The 17107-nt window shown below is 46.7% G+C and overlaps 1 protein-coding gene across 1 annotated transcript; it reads right to left on the bottom strand.

The window, feature by feature from the left end:
* Positions 1-462: 462 nt before the first annotated feature.
* LOC121298554 (kin of IRRE-like protein 1) lies at positions 463-16590 on the bottom strand. The gene is made up of 13 exons (XM_041225680.1): positions 15981-16590; positions 6632-6781; positions 6261-6410; positions 5786-5943; positions 5319-5469; positions 4658-4763; positions 4149-4297; positions 3555-3833; positions 3000-3194; positions 2335-2435; positions 1785-2010; positions 1345-1480; positions 463-1001 (listed from the first exon to the last, which is right to left on the bottom strand). The coding sequence occupies exons 1-13, from the start codon at positions 16024-16026 to the stop codon at positions 890-892; spliced, it is 1959 nt and encodes a 652-aa protein (XP_041081614.1). The 5' UTR covers positions 16027-16590; the 3' UTR covers positions 463-889.
* Positions 16591-17107: the final 517 nt, after the last annotated feature.

Genomic DNA, 17107 nt, shown 5'->3' with positions numbered 1-17107 from the left:
TAGTGTGTTATAGTGATTTATTATTATTATTATTATTAGATTATTATTAGTAATATGGGGTTCTTTAGCAGATACTCTTATTCCAACAAAAAAAGCGACTTAGAGACTAGGGGGGGTGAACTCTGCTTCATCAACCACTGCTGCTGCTGCTGCAGAGTCTCTTCCAATAGGACCTTGTTTGTTTTGCGTCTCGACCAAAGGACGAAGCACAAGGAGGTTAATTGACTTGCTCGGGGTCACACAGAGTCGGTTCCATCTTCAAGTTTTTAGCAGTTTATTCAAGTGGGGCTTGATTGCTCACTAGCCCCTCATCGTGTGTTTACACCTGTGTACATCTGCGATGGTTACGGTCCGGGTTGTCTTTACGCTATGACCGAGGATCATCCGGTGTGAATTCCGCTGGGGGCCGGTGTGTTACCTCGTCCTATGAGAAAGAGCACCTGAAGACACACATATCCAGTGTTAAGACCACATTTCAGGAGACCCTTTCGTTGAGTGCGTGAGGGTTACCTTGCTGAATGGCCCTGTATTTAGACGTATGGTAATAGACACTCTTCACAACATCTATTCCCACTTCCACAATGCGCTAGGAGGCGTGTGGACAGAAACGGCCCCCCATCTCCTTGTGTTTCACATCTTATTTTTAGAATGATAAAACTGTTTATGTGAACTCTGTGTGGTAAGATACGGCGACATGCCAAGACATTGTAGGACTGCGAGTATAGCCTACAACTTGACAATACACAATTACACATACAATGAATGATAAAAGATTGTAACCCCCATCCTTCAACTGAGCTCACTATGACTTTTGAATTGTTAACTCAGTGGACACAAGGCTCATCTACACACACAACTGAATCAGCCTATTTTTCATTGTGCCATTATTTCAGAAAAGGTGGCCTACCATTGTCTCCTTCACGTCCTCCTCTTCGTCCTCATTGGTCCGGGCCACGTTGTGGTCGCTGTGCACGATCTGCACTCGGATGTCACTCTTGGATCTCCGCCCACGAGCAGAACGGACCCTCCTCCCTGGCCTGGGAGGAGGGATCGGGGCATGGAGGCGGTGACCCCCCCGGCAGAGGTCGCCAAACCCCTCGAGAGTTCACTAGCAGGACTGGCATGCTAACTCAGTCGCTGCCCCGCAGCTCAGTGGCTCTCTTTGTGGAGAAGAGAAAACTGACAGCAAGAACGTTGCACCAGGTGGTTATTCATCTTTCTGACGTGGTTTTGATTTAATTTGACAAGCATGCGACGAGAGTAGACCAAATCCCCAAATGGGACCATCTTTGCTTTTGCTGCACAAACGATCAAAGCTTCTTCATTTAAGAATGTAATCGCTACAGTGCGTGCATAGGAGCTTTGACCTCACCTTTCCCAGAGTTCCTGCAGCGCAGCAGGATGATGACAAGGATACAGGCCAGGAGAATGGCTCCGCCCCCAACTGCAGCACCCACTATGATCATTAGGGGGAGCACTTCTGCAGGGAAACAAAGTACAGATCGAGGATAGGAGTCAATGAAGAATCGGCTGAAGATTGCACTGTACTGTACCAAAGGACTGGATTGAAATCCCTTCCCGGAATCAGAAAAAGACACAGCTCTATACAGTCGGTCTCTAAAGCTGTTTGTCTATCGTTTTACAAATTAAAGATGGCAGAAAAGCTTTGAAAATACTGTAGCTTTTTTTGTGTACGAAGGCACATCCAGAGGCCCTCTAACCCAAACCCTGAAACCCCCTCCCATGACAGAATATAATAATAATGACCGGGCAGCCCCTCCCACCTTGCTCCTGGAGTGTTAGCAGGGCCACTCCCTCTCCGAAGCGGTTCCACGCGCTGCAGTTGTAGCGAATGCTGAAGTCATGCTCTGTCGTCTCTGTGATGACCAGCGATGACATCACTCCCCCGGCCACCGAGGCAACAAACCAACCGCCACCACTGCACTTAGCTGGACTCAGACGGAGGACTGTTCCACCAAGTGGCTCTTCCTGGTCTGGCCCGTCCCTGTACTGGGGGGGGGGGGAGATGGTCAGCCAAAGGTCGTCTTTTGTAATATGTCGTTCGGCCGAATAAGTCCCTACCCTTTTTACTCTTGGGACGGTACGTCACAAACTAGGTCAGCTGGCTTGTATTCAAACCAGGAATGGGTGAAACTGCTGTGCAACGGGAGTCTTATTTCCAGCCCTGGCTTCTAATACACCACCTAACTTTCTGAGAGTGAAGGCAGGCAGAGGACATACATTGAGCCCAATTCACAAAACTTGTGTTTGTTTTGTTGGATTAAATACAGATTCTGCATTCACCTTTTTCTATACCAGTTTGACTACACTTACAATCTTGTCTGGCGGGGGCGTGCTGTCAACGAAACACTCAAGCTTCGCATTGCCCCCCTTGGCTGCGTGCTGGAGGGGCTCTGCTGTGATCAGTGGGGGGCCTGGAGAGAAAGAGGGGGGGTAAAGAAATGAGAGGAGATCAGAGACAGATTCAGGACAGTGGGCCATTTTCACACAGAGTGGAGGATGAGGCTGTATGGAACAGGTTATCCATTGGGAGCCTTAAAGTCTGAATGCTGTCCCGGGACCAATAGCCTCCAGCGATCATTATAAATAAAAGACTTTTAAAATTTGCTTTACCATACCTCTCAGTGCTTTACAATGCCTTCACTATGCTCCATTACAGACCCTCTCTGTCTTTTACACTGCTTTTCCCCATCTTATACCAGAAGACCTCTCGTTTGCTTTGCACATGCTTCCCCAGGCTTTACCATACCCCTCCTGTGCTGTTACCAAGCTTCCCTCAATGGTCTACCAGAGCCGCTCGTTTGCTTTCTACAATGCTTCCCTAGATGCTTAGCAACCTCTTCTGTGCGTTTAACAATGCTCCCTGTTCTTTACCTACATACCTTCTAATGCTCGCCTATGCTTTATGTGCTTTTACTTTTGGTGAATGCTTTCCCTGTTGAAGTCCTCATGCTCACACACGCTCACACAACACGCACACAACACGCCCCAAATGCTGTGTGGTCTCTCAACTTCTCCCCTTCCCGGAAGTGCCATTGCAGGACGCACCTTCACTGTGAGAGTGACCTCCTGCTCGCCACTCCCACTCAGCGGCACGTGGCTTTGCACGGCCTTAGCTCCCAGCATCCTCCTGGGGACCGCCTTCAGCTCAGAGTGTTTCCCGTTACGATGACCTGTAGGAGGAGACAGTCATGTCACTGGAGGCAGAGAGAATAACCCCCTATGGATAAGCATTTACTGTAAGCTCTCTGGATCGCAGGGGCTGCTTGCCATTCTCATTGCTAGCCTTTTTTTTAAGCTGAAGACCCCAAAGACCTGTTAATCATTAACGCTGCTTTACACCTGGTTCCATACACCACCAGGAGACAAACCCGCCAAGTCTCCTATTTTGTGCCATGAAACCTAGAAACCCAGCTACTGGAAAAGTGGCTTTATGTTCCCTCAGCTTAAGGAAACTCACCCTGAACTATAAAAGTTCTAAACTTAGGCAATGAAAAAAAGAGCCAAAGAGGACATTCTTTACAGGTAAGAACAAGTTAAAAAGAGAATAAAATGAGAATCAAGCGGACAGGAGAGAACTGCTTTGGCAGATTCGTCATGGTTTACTTTGGGTATTTCACCTCTCTTCATGGTTCCTGTGGGATTGTTTGAATACGTGCTGAAAATAAGGGCTGGTCCACTTACCACGTTTGAGCCCACTTTGGTCCAGGCTAAGGTCAAAGGTGGGTTCCCTGTCCAGGAGCAGGTAAAGGCAGCGTCCATTCCGACATCCACAGACTGGGGCTTGGGTTCAGACATCAGCATCGGACCGACTGCAAATAAAAGAACCGAGTTAAAAACACACTGAAGAACCCCAAACCCCAAACCCCAAACCCCAAACCCCAAACCCCAATGCCTCCTATGAGAATCCTAAATTAATTTATGACTTAGTCCCTGAAACAGCTACCGACAAAGTTCTGCGCACAGGGTCATCCCCTATTGTGTAGACGATTTAATCACATGCTTGTTGAAAGTCGAACAAAACCTGCTGATCTCTTTTTTTTTAAATCATGTCTCAATCCTAAAATTCTAGGTGATGCAAAAAACTGGAGAACAACCCGGGAGAGCGAGAGGCAGTAAGCGCTTACACTGCACATCCACCAGGGTGCTGACGTTGGTGCTGCCCACGGAGTTGGACACCTCGCAGGACACGGGGTCGGTGAAGTAGGTGTGGTCGACCGTGGCCTCCAGGCTGTCTCCATTGGCCTCGGAGATGAGCACGCCGCCTTTCGCCCACCTGAGAGAGAGGAGAGTGGGGGGTGTTGTTTGCTTAGATATTCACTTCTATAAAATCTTGAGTCTCTGATATCTTGCAAACTACTTTATTGGGTCGATCTGAAAACCTGTGTATGCCTTCATAATAGCAGGGGAACAAAACAATGTATAGCTCTGTAAGCATGATCAGTGGCAAGAGCATGTTGTTTTCCTAATCAGGGAAGCAGTTATATTGCTTTGTAGCTGCTAAGTGCACTACCGGCCTGCTAGTTCCAAAACACTGACTTTTTTTAGGCGTTTTGTTTTGTGTTGTATTTGTTCTGTTCTACTTTGCCCCATTGCATTGTCCAGCAGTGACAAGGCAGGCAGTCCTGAGCGGTACCTGTAGCCGGTGATCTCCGGGTTGGCCGAAGCAAAGCAGACGAAGAGAACCTTGGCTCCTTCCAGGACGGTCTGCGGCTCAACAGAGAGAGTGACGGTCGGGGGGTCTGAAAGGAAAAGGGAAGGGAGTTCGTCACCAAAAACCAAATCAGCAGGACACTGGGCTCGGGAAAGAAAGACCGGCCCATTTACAATGTCGGACGTGGAAGCTGGGAATTCTGTAGGAGCTCAAACTGGGGAGAGCTTGCTTCACAGACCCAGGATAAACAGTAATCTTGGATTACAGTAATCCAGCCCCAGGTAATCCAGGGTTACTAATAATCTGACACGAACCGTTAAATTTTTCAAGATTGGCGTTTACAAAATGAATCAGAACCTAATGCATATTTGCAGGTTTTTGTTGGGAAAAATGTAAAAAGTTTACCACATGGCTAAAGTTTAAATAAACTCTAGGCTATTACCACCAGAAGCCCTGTTTCCTATTGAATTTCAGTTCATCACACTCACTGCGCTGGGAGGACCCAGGGGGAGTGAGGCTGTGTACTGAACTGTATCACCAGCTCTTCCACACTCACTGCGCGGGGAGGACTCAGGGGCAGCGAGGCTGTGTACTCAGGGGCAGCGAGGCTGTGGACTCAGGGGAAGCGAGGCTGTGTACTCACGCTGCACGTTGAGTGTGACGGAGGTTTGCTTGCCAGCAGGGGCGGCAGGGTTGCTGACGTGGCAGGTGAACGCTCGACCCGTGTCCTGATCCTCAGGAGTGACCAGGAGCATGCTGGACGACAGCTCCCGCTTACCATCTTCCATCAGACTCTGAGGAGAGAAAAAAAAAACAGCATTAGACAAACAAAAAAACACATGATTAATCACGCGGGCCAGCCGGGAAATTCAAACATTCACAGCTCAAAGCATCCCGCCGCAGAGACGGCCGCGTTTGTATTCCTTCATAAAATGTATAAATGACGAGGTCCAAAATAAAAAGTTCCAGAAGCACATTTCTCAGATTTGATTTGATGGGCTGCCAGGTTTATTTATTTTACCCTGTTGATTTATTTAACTGGTGCTCCCCAGCTCATTCCCAATGAAGGCGTGTCTGGATATTGGACCAGGAGGAAGCCCGGACTGTTACCTTGGAGTAGACTGCAGCCTCCTGCAGCTCCCCCTCCCGGTACCATGTGATCTCCGCGGCTGGCTTCGCCCCCGAGGCTCTGCAGGTCAGGTTGTAGGGCTCGTGTGCTTTCAGCCTCACCACCGGCCCGTCGTCCACTGTGGGGTCCTCGGGGGGCACTGGGGATCAACAAGGGTGGGTTAGCTGGACTGGAAGACCTCATTAGCTCTCTGACAATAGTTAATACCTGTGTTGTGGGTAAACACCGATAGTGATCGCGGTACGGTGCCCTCCATGATGTGTTTCTTTTTTTTTTTTTTTTTTTTTTAAAGGTAAAACAAAGACAGCTGTGACAGAACTGGCAAAACAACTAAAAAAAACAAATGTAATTAAATTCTATTAACAATAAACCTTGCCCTGAAGTAATTGCTCAGCACACCCCAATCCCATTCCCATGCTCCTGCGATGGCAGTGTGCTGGGTATCAGCTCCCTTACCCAGCACAGTGAGCCTGGCTCTGTGGGAGCGCAGGGCAGCCTGCGTGGCCTGGCACTCGTACACAGCGTCATCCGTCAGCTCAGCAGAGTCAATGAGCAGACTGTGCTCGTCCGACATGGGCGCTCCCATGATGGAGTACCGGGTCCAGCCTGCAGGGGGGGACAGAGAGGGAGAGGGAAACGCATTCATGTAACAAACCTAGTACCATGCAACTTTTTAGCACAGAAGATCGAAAGCACTTTTTAAAATAAATATCTTTTGAAGAACAGTTGGAGAATGAAATGAAAACAATTCTGTCCTGTTGAATTCCTTCAAGTGCCATCACACTTTGTTCCCTAACTGTTCTCCTGCTTTTACTAAAGTTGCTTACCTGGCAGGTCCCTCTCTCCTCCCAGCGCCAGCCCATCCTTGGTCCACTGCACCATGCCGCGGTATCCCACGATGACGCAGGGCAGCGTCACGGACTGACCGCTCACCACCATCTGGTCCTGAGGCTCCTGCGAGAAGTACGCGGCGCGTCCTGGAGGGAGAGAAACATACCGCGGAGTGAGCGACGCTCCAGAACCTCGCTGTCCAAACAGCTCCAGGTGCGAGTCGCACACTAAACTCGTCTTCAGATGGACCTGCCTTATCAGCTGCTTTTGAAATAGAAAGAATTAAAATAGTTCAGCTCGCCTGAAACTTTTTACAGGAAGGTGCGATTGAAACGTGTCATGAGGCAAACAGAACATGGGCAGTGAAAATGTTGAGTGAACATTTTAGACAACTAGCATTATACAAAAGACATGTTTCTGATGGTAGCTAGGGGAATATATTTAATATATATATAATGTTTTTAAATCATTTACGCCTTTTGTCCACTGCAGTTATATCGCCTTTTAAACTTTTATATAGCTCGCTATAATCCATACCTAATAATCGCTCAATAGTGCTCAACATTACTAAAACAAAAGTGCTTCGACCTGAACATTCTTTTTTTTTGTCAGTTTGATCAGAATCAATTTGTCGAGCCTCTCAGACAGAAATCTTCATCTGCTTAAAGAAGGTCCACTGAGGTGGCACTAAACCAGAGGAATTATTCCTCAAGAGAGACACTTAAACAGACTGCGAGGGGCCCTGGAAGAAAAACAGGCAAAGAACAGGAACATACGGTGCCCAGAGCCTCCCTTTGTCCTCCCGTCCCTCTCTTTTATCACCCTCTTCATTCCCAATCAATCCTTGCTAAATGCGTCTTTAATAGCTTTTCAATAGCGGCCTTACCCCCCTGGGATGGGGTCTGTCTTTCAAAGGCGTCCCATTGAAGCAGGCTTCCAAGGTCTGCCAGGGGCTTTTGTCTCCAGCCAATTATACACTTCATCTGGGGAGCTGGGGGCTTAATACAGGCAGCCCCCCCTCTACGCTCCCACCCCACCCACTGAGCTGTAAGTCAAGGTGCTATCCGCTCCACACTGGATTGTGGAGAGAATGAGATCTCCTCTCAATAAGAACATAAAGACCCCCCCCCCCCTCCCCCCCCCCGGCACCCCAACGCTGTGGTCGTCCTGAGGAGTCTGGAGGCTCTGTCCTGAGGATCTGGAGCTCAGCTGCTCACCACAAACAGTTTTGGAACAAGCATGAGGTTTTACAATTTTGCGATTTTTTTTTTAATGTATTTATTTTTCCTTACAGATTATCCTCCTTTTTCGCCCTCTATTGCTATAAGCAAAGCAAACAGCTTTAGGGAACTCTTTGGAAGGCAAATGCTGCCATTGGATCTGTATGGAAGTTGCTGCAGGAGAGAGAGGGTGGTTGGCTGGCTGGTTGAATGTTGGTTTTGGTTTCTTGCTAACTTCCCAGTGTTTTTGCTAAGCTGTGTTGGAATACCCTCCCCTCTCCCGTGGTTTCAAAGTGCTCCTATGGAATGGTGTTGGCAGTGCAGTGTGAAGGCAGTGCCAAGCAGAAGGACATGCAGCCGTGCACATTGCTTTCTGCTTAGCCATCTGAACTGTGGGGGTTAAAACGTTTCAATGCTGCAGGTCTCTAAAGAGACCTTCCAGCACACGAGATGCAAATAGCTGAAAATTAGGAAGGAATAAGCCAGATTAGAAGAGACCACTGCAGCCAAGCACTTTAACTAACCACAGAGCAACTCGAACCCACTGCCTTCCACACTGCAGCCCAGGGCTCCAACCACTGAGCAACTCGAACCCACTGCCTTCCACACTGCAGCCCTGCACTCTAACCACTGAGCAACTCGAACCCACTGCCTTCCACACTGCAGCCCAGCACTCTAACCACTGAGCAACTCGAACCCACTGCCTTCCACACTGCAGCCCTGCACTCTAACCACTGAGCTACTCAAACCCACTGCCTTCCACACTGCAGCCCAGCACTCTAACCACTGAGCTACTCAAACCCAGCCCTGCCTTCCACACTGCAGCCCTGCACTCTAACCACTGAGCTACTCAATCCCACTGCCTTCCACACTGCAGCCCAGCACTCTAACCACTGAGCTACTCAAACACACTGCCTTCCACACTGCAGCCCAGCACTCTAACCACTGAGCTACTCAAACCCACTGCCTTCCACACTGCAGCCCTGCACTCTAACCACTGAGCTACTCGAACCCACTGCCTTCCACACTGCAGCCCAGCGCTCCAACCACTGAGCTACTCAAACCCACTGCCTTCCACGCTGCAGCCCAGCACTCTAACCACTGAGCTACTCAAACCCACTGCCTTCCACACTGCAGCCCTGCACTCTAACCACTGAGCTACTCAAACACACTGCCTTCCACACTGCAGCCCTGCACTCTAACCACTGAGCTACTCAAACCCACTGCCTTCCACACTGCAGCCCTGTGCTCACTCTAACCACTGAGCTACTCAAACCCACTGCCTTCCACACTGCAGCCCAGCAACTAACCGAGTTCTATAGCCCTGGTCCTACACTATATGTGGTACTACAACCACACAATGAAGCAGTCTATAAGGTCGAACCGTGTGTTTTTCCTCCAGTACGCGTCTGTATTTTCAATTTCAAGAAGAATGATGGGTTGTTTTATTCAGTGTTTCTCTTTGTTTCGTTTCGTTTTTTTTCTCCCCTTGTCGTTCGCTGCTGTATAATGCCGCTCTGAATCAGAGGGTTAGCACAGGCTTGCTAATATGAATCCCTCAAGCCTTCTGCTTGGGATTTAGCGGCCAGGTTTTCCCATTTTATTGTGTGTGTTTCTGAAAGTATTGAAGACCGAGGCCACCTGCAATCGAAGTCAAGAGGGCTATTTGGAGATTGGTTTTTGTGCATTCAGGATCTGTGTCGGGCTCTCTTTCTCAGTCCTCTTCTGTCGTTTTTTTTTTTTAAATTAGACCCTAACAGCTTTTTAAGAGCTGTTTTCCCTGTTTTTAATCCTCTCAGCCTCTGCTTTCATGCATTATTCCCCATTGTCTGAGCTGTCATTGGTAGAACCCCCTTAGTGAAGAGGCTACTCCCCCCCCCCCCCCTCTGAGCTGCATTCACCCATGAACTGCAAGCCCAGCCTAGGGAGGTTAATAAACACCAGCCTGCACAGATCTCCACTGCAGAACACAAAAAAACCCTTCACTTCTCTGGAGTACCCTTCAACTGAGTCCCAATGCTTTTAACACATATGGAGATATGGCCTTTATAATAACAGTTTATCATTACATGTTCATGGTTATTTTTCCCCAATCCTTTGTTACCATAGTTTGGCATTATCTTTTTCTATTTGCTTTACCATACATCCCTCTCTGTGGTTTACAAAGCCTTTCTCGCTCCACTACTGACTAAATGAAACAGACAATCTCAAGGGCAGCACTTTGACAGACAGACAGTTCTACAGCACAACACACAAGGAATTCCTCTTGTACAGCTCTGGCCAAAAGGTTTGCATCGCCCTCGATAGAATTAACCCATTGCGCTTCAGAAACGTCGAATGAAACCCGATGAATGATGTTATATTAACACATTGAATTACACACTGCTGCTTTGTAGCTTTCCCCATGTACTTAATGTAAAAACTCTCAAAAATTGAAAAATGTGACATTTCGAGATCTAACCAAAAAAAAACCGTCTGGGCTGTCGACCGCTGTCCTCGCTCGCCGCGATTGACTTCCAGACCTCCAGCATATGCGGGGGGCTGTTTCCCTGACCCGGTCCCTTGCCTCTCCAGTGCATCCAGAGACCACTGAACACTCCATTGTGTGCCCACGCACCCCCTCACCTCTCGCCCTGGCCCTTGAGAGCGGGTAGGCTGTGTGACCCCCCCTGGACTTTATCAGTTAATCTTAGGGGTGACAGGGGAAGACTCTCTGCTTCTCTAATGGAAGTGTGGAATGGGCAGAGATGTAGCAAGACTGGAAACAGCCAGACAGAACCGGACAGCAGCAGCGTCTGTGCACTAGCTATTGGATTCTGGACCTTCAGTGTGCTGGACAGCTGTGTTTAGAATTACTAATTTAATTTCAATATAGTGGCAGACAATGTTTCACCCAGAAGTCTTTTTCAATGTGCTTCTGAAACATGGTCCTCCTGTCCAGCAATGCTCCACGCATGAAGCACTTAGACATGAAGCAACAGGTGGGAGACTACAGGGTACCAGGAGACTAGCTTGAGAAATCAGTATCCAGAGATAGGCTCTGCAGAGGGGCAATACCCATCGTTTCAATACAGGGCATTTTCTCTCTTTTCCTTCCCTGAGTTCATTTTCTTCCTTCTTAACTCACTTTTTAATCTTTAATTAAAGTGGTCCTGGGACACTAACATGACCCTGCGTCTCCGGGGGGAGTAAATCAAGGAGGAGGATTAAACCATGTGAGGGGAGGGGAGGGGGATCTTAAAGGAAATCAAGATCCGCTGCTTCTGATCGAGACTCGCTGACCCTTGAGTTTTAAACCAGAGAGGATTAACTAGAAAGCAAACTCCAGGCTGCCTGTGTAAACTCTGGGACAAAGGGCAGGAAAGCCTGCCTTATTGGATTTGAATTAAGCACAGGGGTGAGAAGATAGCACCAAGGACACTGAAAGAGACACCGGTCTACATTATCAAAGATTATTATTTTCTTTTATTTAACAAACTGAAATACATCAATCGAAGTTATAAGTTTTCTATTTTTTTTCTGGAAAATCAGTCCTGTTTTTCGACTACTTTTTTTTTTTTTTTTACAGCAATCATTTTGATGTTTAAGCTTGTGATGTACAGTTTGTAGCGGCTCTACTCTGGAAACGCACAAAACGAGATCCTGTGAGACAAAGCTTACGATTCAAAGGCAACTGTTTGAATTTCTCTGCTGGCGTCTGAATCCACCCTTTTAAAAGGCTTCAATTCTCTATCCCTTTAACCTAAAACTGTGATAATAACATGTTAGGGACTGGAGTTAGGCATTGTGGAGCTGTGCAGAGATAGTGACCCCCAACTCTCCTCCCCTCCCCTCCCCTCCCCTCCACATCTCAAATTTACACAGATGTAAAAACAGCCGTGGATAAAGATGACAGGATCGATGATATAGTTCAGCTGCTCGGATTCTGCAAACACAACTCAGGTTCAGATTAATTTTCACTTTCTTCGCCCGGCCTCTTCTTTCATGTCTTATTATTTTTCTGAACTTCTCTTTTGTATCACCCCTGTCCCCTGGCATTCCCTGACCTTCTCAATGTTTAACTGGCTGACAGTTTCCATGTGTGCGTCTGTCTGGCCTAAACGCAGACACAGTAAAACAAATGTTTAACATTTCACAGGGCACTGTTTATCTGGCTGGGTTCTTTTTTTCAACAAACATCTGTCTCGAATGTGTCCTTTTACTTTTCAACGAGAAAGAGGAAGTGTCTAATTGTATTACTGTGTGTATTTATTAATGAATACGGTGCATTTCATTACTGAGCGTGTTATTAGGTACAGATAGAGCCGCGTGAAGTCGCACCATTTCAACATGTTCTTCTTCTTTGGGCGATGTTTTACGGTGAGGTTTCCACACCCCGCTGCCCTGCAGTGAGAGCCTCTTATTTCCTGTAATCTGGGTTTCAGTCTCTTTCTCTCAACCCTTGTAATCTGTTTGCCTCTCTCCTGCTCGGATTGCCCACAGTATCACTGACTCTGCTTGACATGCAGCAGCAGCTTTCAGTCTCTGGATTCCAACTCTGAGTCTCTCTCCCCACCCTCACACAAGGGGTGGACCTGGAAGGGTTAACATAACAGCAAAGTGCATTGAAGCACAGTGAAAGCATGGTAGAGCACAGGTAAGCACTGCAAAGCATATTAAAAAACAAACCATGCTAAACTAACACACACACAAGTGTCCCTAATGTAAAAAGACAGCAAAGTGTAATAAAGCACAGTGAAAGCATGGTAGAGAACTCTAAAGCATTCCACAGCTGCATCTCATAGAACTTTGGGGCAAAATCAAAATCAAAGTCTGTGTGCTTGGAGACAGACTCGTCAGACTGAAATGTTTGCTCTGATGACTGAGCCCAGAGAAGAATGCCCAGGGGTCCCTAACAGGAGATCGCAAACATGCTTAAACACACACAGCTTTACTCTTACCCTCCACCTTTCAGGAACAGCTCTGATAAGGTCTGGGGTCTGTGCCATTGTTTCAACCCTCCAGCACCAGACAGCACACACTGCAAAGGGAGGTCTGGAGATAGGAAGCACAAAGGATCCTTTTTTCATTGTTCCCTGTTTGCTAACTAGACAATGCAGAGGCCGGCCGGCCCTCTTACTCTACAAAGCCTGTCTTTGTCTTGCTGGGTTCATTTTAAACTCGTTCAAGGATAAACAAGAGGAAGCAAGTGAGCCAGGAAGCTGTGCTCCGGAGAAGCAGAGAAGCGACCAGGTTATCGCAATGCATCCGCTGCTTGCTTCGGCTCAGCAAGCCTGCTTACAGCAACACAAAGCGCAATACTGAGAGGCCAGCTCTGTCTGAAGAGCTGCCCGGTTCACACAGGACCGGTTTCTCAAAGGCTTTGCTTAACTAAAATCAAGTTAGAGATTTCAAATTAGTGATAACCGGGGTTGGGATGCCCTGGTCTATTGAGATACCGGTGGTGCCATTCTACCCTACAGCAGCCCCTAAAGCAATACATTGCGGTCCTGCTGTGTGCCACTGACTGGGTGAGGGTCACGCCACCAACAACTGACCAAGATCTCAGTCTAGACAGAGAGAGGGGGCTGATTCAGTTCAGATCAGAGTTGTTTCAGACAGAGAGAGGGGGCTGATTCAGTTCAGATCAGAGTTGTTTCAGACAGAGAGAGGGGGCTGATTCAGTTCAGATCAGAGTTGTTTCAGACAGAGAGAGGGGGCTGATTCAGTCCAGACCAGAGTTGTTTCAGACAGAGAGAGGGGGCTGATTCAGTTCAGATCAGAGTTGTTTCAGACAGAGAGAGGGGGCTGATTCAGTCCAGACCAGAGTTGTTTCAGACAGTCGCTTTGTTTGGATTTAGTCAAAACTCAGACAGAACGCTTGGCTTTCTAATCAGAATAGCTTTATTCGTGCCTGACTGGAAAACCAGTACGAGTCTCCTTGTTGTTTTAAGGTATCTTTGGTAACCATCCCTAATCTCAAAAGTTAAACAAACAAACTGTTTCCACGATCCAGAACTGAAACAAGAACGGAAGCTAAAAAGAAAATAAATGTGCCGTGGATTCTTCAATAGCTTCAATACCACAAACCTAATTGGCTGACCGGTTTGTTTATATGATAGCAACCTGTAAAACAGGGGTGTCAATTATAAAACAGTATGAACGGGTATGTGGGGAGATGGGCTCTGTCTCAATAGGCCTATGCTTGGAAAATTAGATAGCTTGCACAAAATAATTACTGGGTATCACTTTAGTGATATTCCCCAAACCATAATAACGTTTAAATGGTTTGGGAATATCTGTCTTGCCAGGATTACATCAATCAGAACACTGGCTACCATCTGGAAAGTGATCTAGAACCCTCCCATACAGCTGTTGCTGTCAATCAATGAAAGTGGGGCTATTTGAAACGGGCTCCAGGCAGGAGGATGGGCCCCCGCTACGCTGAAACAGGCTCTTGTGACGTCACGCAGGGCGGAAAGCACTTAAACAGGGGCTTAAAGGTGTGGGCTCCCGAGTTAACCCGTTAGGTACCAGATTCTTTTTTTCTTTGAAAAAATTCACAACACAAGCTCTATTTGTGTATTTTGACTAAGCTTGTGCGGTAACACAATTAAAGTAAGTTATCATAACAATATAAAGGAGAATTAAAATAGCAGGGGCCAGTGAACAATGCCCCCAAAATATACAAAGTAGCCTGTCACGTTTAAAAGACACTTACAGCCTGATTTTCAAAAGGGGCAAAATAAGAACTGGGTTGCAAAGCGATTTTTAAAGCCAGATTTCTGTAACAAAACCACTCTATATTTATTAAAGGTTGAACAAGCAGATAAAGAACTCATTTTTATACAAATTCACTGAAAGCCATATAGACACAGACGCAAATCCGGTTTTAAAAATCACATTGCGACCCAGTTCTTCTTGTGCCCGTTTTGAAAATCAGGCTGTTCCTGTGCGCTGACAGACCTGGGCAGTTCATTCCAGAACTAACTGCGATGTTATTGGGTTGCAAAATTTAACAGGAAAAAATAAATTTTGAGGAGAAGGGTAGCAACATTAAAAACAAAATAAATAAAAAATAAATAAAAAAAAAACTCCGGATATTTACTTTCCGCTGAAATCGGAAATGTTTCTAAAGAGGGTGTTGTTTCTGTTTCAAGTGTCTGGTTTATTTCGAGCTCGCACTTCTCCGCCTTTCCGGCTTGGTGTGTAGGGAAGCGTGTGTATGATAAATTAACATTTTAATTTACTCTAATTAATGGTTCACTGGCTATCAAAGGGATGTTTTCACTGTCAGAAAAAGAAAATACCTGCTCAACTCTCAAGCTCTCCCTACTCAAGCACTTTCTCTTATAAATTTTACTAATCACTAATTACTAATCGGATTAGCGGAAACCATATCGACTTCCCATACAGACTCCTCCATGGGATTCTATTGAAGAAAAACTAGCAGTCCTACAATGATCATATTTCATGCAAAATGTCCTATTGTAATAATAATAATAATACACTTTTACTGCGGAAGACCCAAAATGCGTATCGGTATATACACACTGACCGGACCGGACCGGACCGGACCCTGATCCTAATCTTAACCTACCTGCTGTATTAAAATAAAAAAAATAAATAAACCATAGGACTATTCTCGACATTGTGGGTTAGTTTGTGGTACCCCGGCCATTGAAACATTCATGGGAATCCTATCACTGTACTGGTAGATCTCAGACTGACATACACAATGAGGGAAATGGTAACACAGATGTTACCACCGGTAAGGTTTGAAAAACATTTCTTAATATGTCTATAACTACCCGTTTCCTTTCTCTAAACTTACCAGCTAATACAATAGAAACATGTTCTTCACGCCTGATGCACTGTAGAATGGGTACTTGTACTGACGGGACGTGTACTGGTAACAAGAACCCTGCGGGCAGATTTCTAGTCCTAGTGACGTCACTCTGATAAAAACGCGCACCGCTCCACTGGGAAGCCTATATCGTTCTACATTGTGATGAAGTACGTTGCATGACATGCTATTAATTTGTACCGGACCCCCCCCGAATACGCAGTGGTGGTACTGAAATGGAGAGAGATCGCCGTGGATCAAAAAGGAGGGTTAAAGATAGGCAATGACCCTAACCCTTACCTCCTTCCAACAGGCACAGGGAGAGGACGATCCAGGACGCACGCATGATCCTCGGTGTGTCGAACCCGGTTTCCCTGGAGAAGCTGCCGAGCTGATTCTAGCTGATTCACCCGCTCTTCCCGGGCAAGAAAAAAAAAAAAAAACAAATCCGCCTAGCAGTTTGTGTTGGCGAATGAAAAGAAAAACAGTTTTTCTCCTGAAACTTCCCCCCGTTTCTTATCACTGCTTCTTATTAATGATATTTTACTCATTCAGAAGCGAACGCAAGTATTTTTTGTACTTTTTGTTTACGAATCGGGTGGATTAATCTAATTCTGAAAATGGATTAAAATCGTAGTAGCGAACTTTAATCCTATATTGCCCAGTACAGTGAAGTATAGAGGGATGCGTTTCCTACTGTCTCTCCCTTCCCATCTGATCGGTTTCAGGGATAATCCACACTGAATTCTGTCTGCTTTGGGATTTGGGATTTAGCTCTGTCAAACTCGGATGGGAGGAGAGTGTTCGGTATAAATTCACTGACCCCTCCCCTTTGTCATATTTCCTATTCTGAAGCGAACGAGGTCCGGCCCCTGGCTCCTCCCTCTGCTCACCCATTGGCTGCTCGGCGTTCCACACGGAATTCCAAAAAGATAAGTAACTCAGTCAAACGCATGGAGAAGTTTGCGAAACTTTTGTCTGCACGAAACAGAACAGACACGCTGAGCCCAGAAACAGCTGCGTCGGGGGGTCTGTTTCATCCCGACCTTTTATTGGGGTGAAATAAAACCAAAAACCTGTTTAGGTAAACAGCACACAACACCCCCTGTGCGAAATTGGGCCAGCTAGTAATTAACCGGGACCCGCTCGGACAGACAAGCCTCGCTTTGTACAATTTAGGGTTTAGATCAATAATAGGAATTATGATAGGCAGGAGTACACACCGACACTGCGTCAGCGTCGTGTCAGAAACTTCTTGTGACGCATTTTGCAAAGTGGAGCACGGCTTTGTAAATTTGCATTGGCTGTCGAGAACATTCTCCCTTCAGTGATTGATTGACAGGGGACGGGCAGCTGTGTGGAGGTCGACGGCCCCGGGCGGGCGGCTGGTTCTTTTTTTTTTTTTTTTTTTTTTTTTTTTTTGCTAA

Source organism: Polyodon spathula, chromosome 24 (genome assembly GCF_017654505.1).
Source record: "Polyodon spathula isolate WHYD16114869_AA chromosome 24, ASM1765450v1, whole genome shotgun sequence".
Lineage (NCBI taxonomy): Eukaryota > Metazoa > Chordata > Actinopteri > Acipenseriformes > Polyodontidae > Polyodon > Polyodon spathula.
Note: the sequence above shows the minus strand (reverse complement) of the source record. Positions and strands in the feature narration are given on the sequence as shown.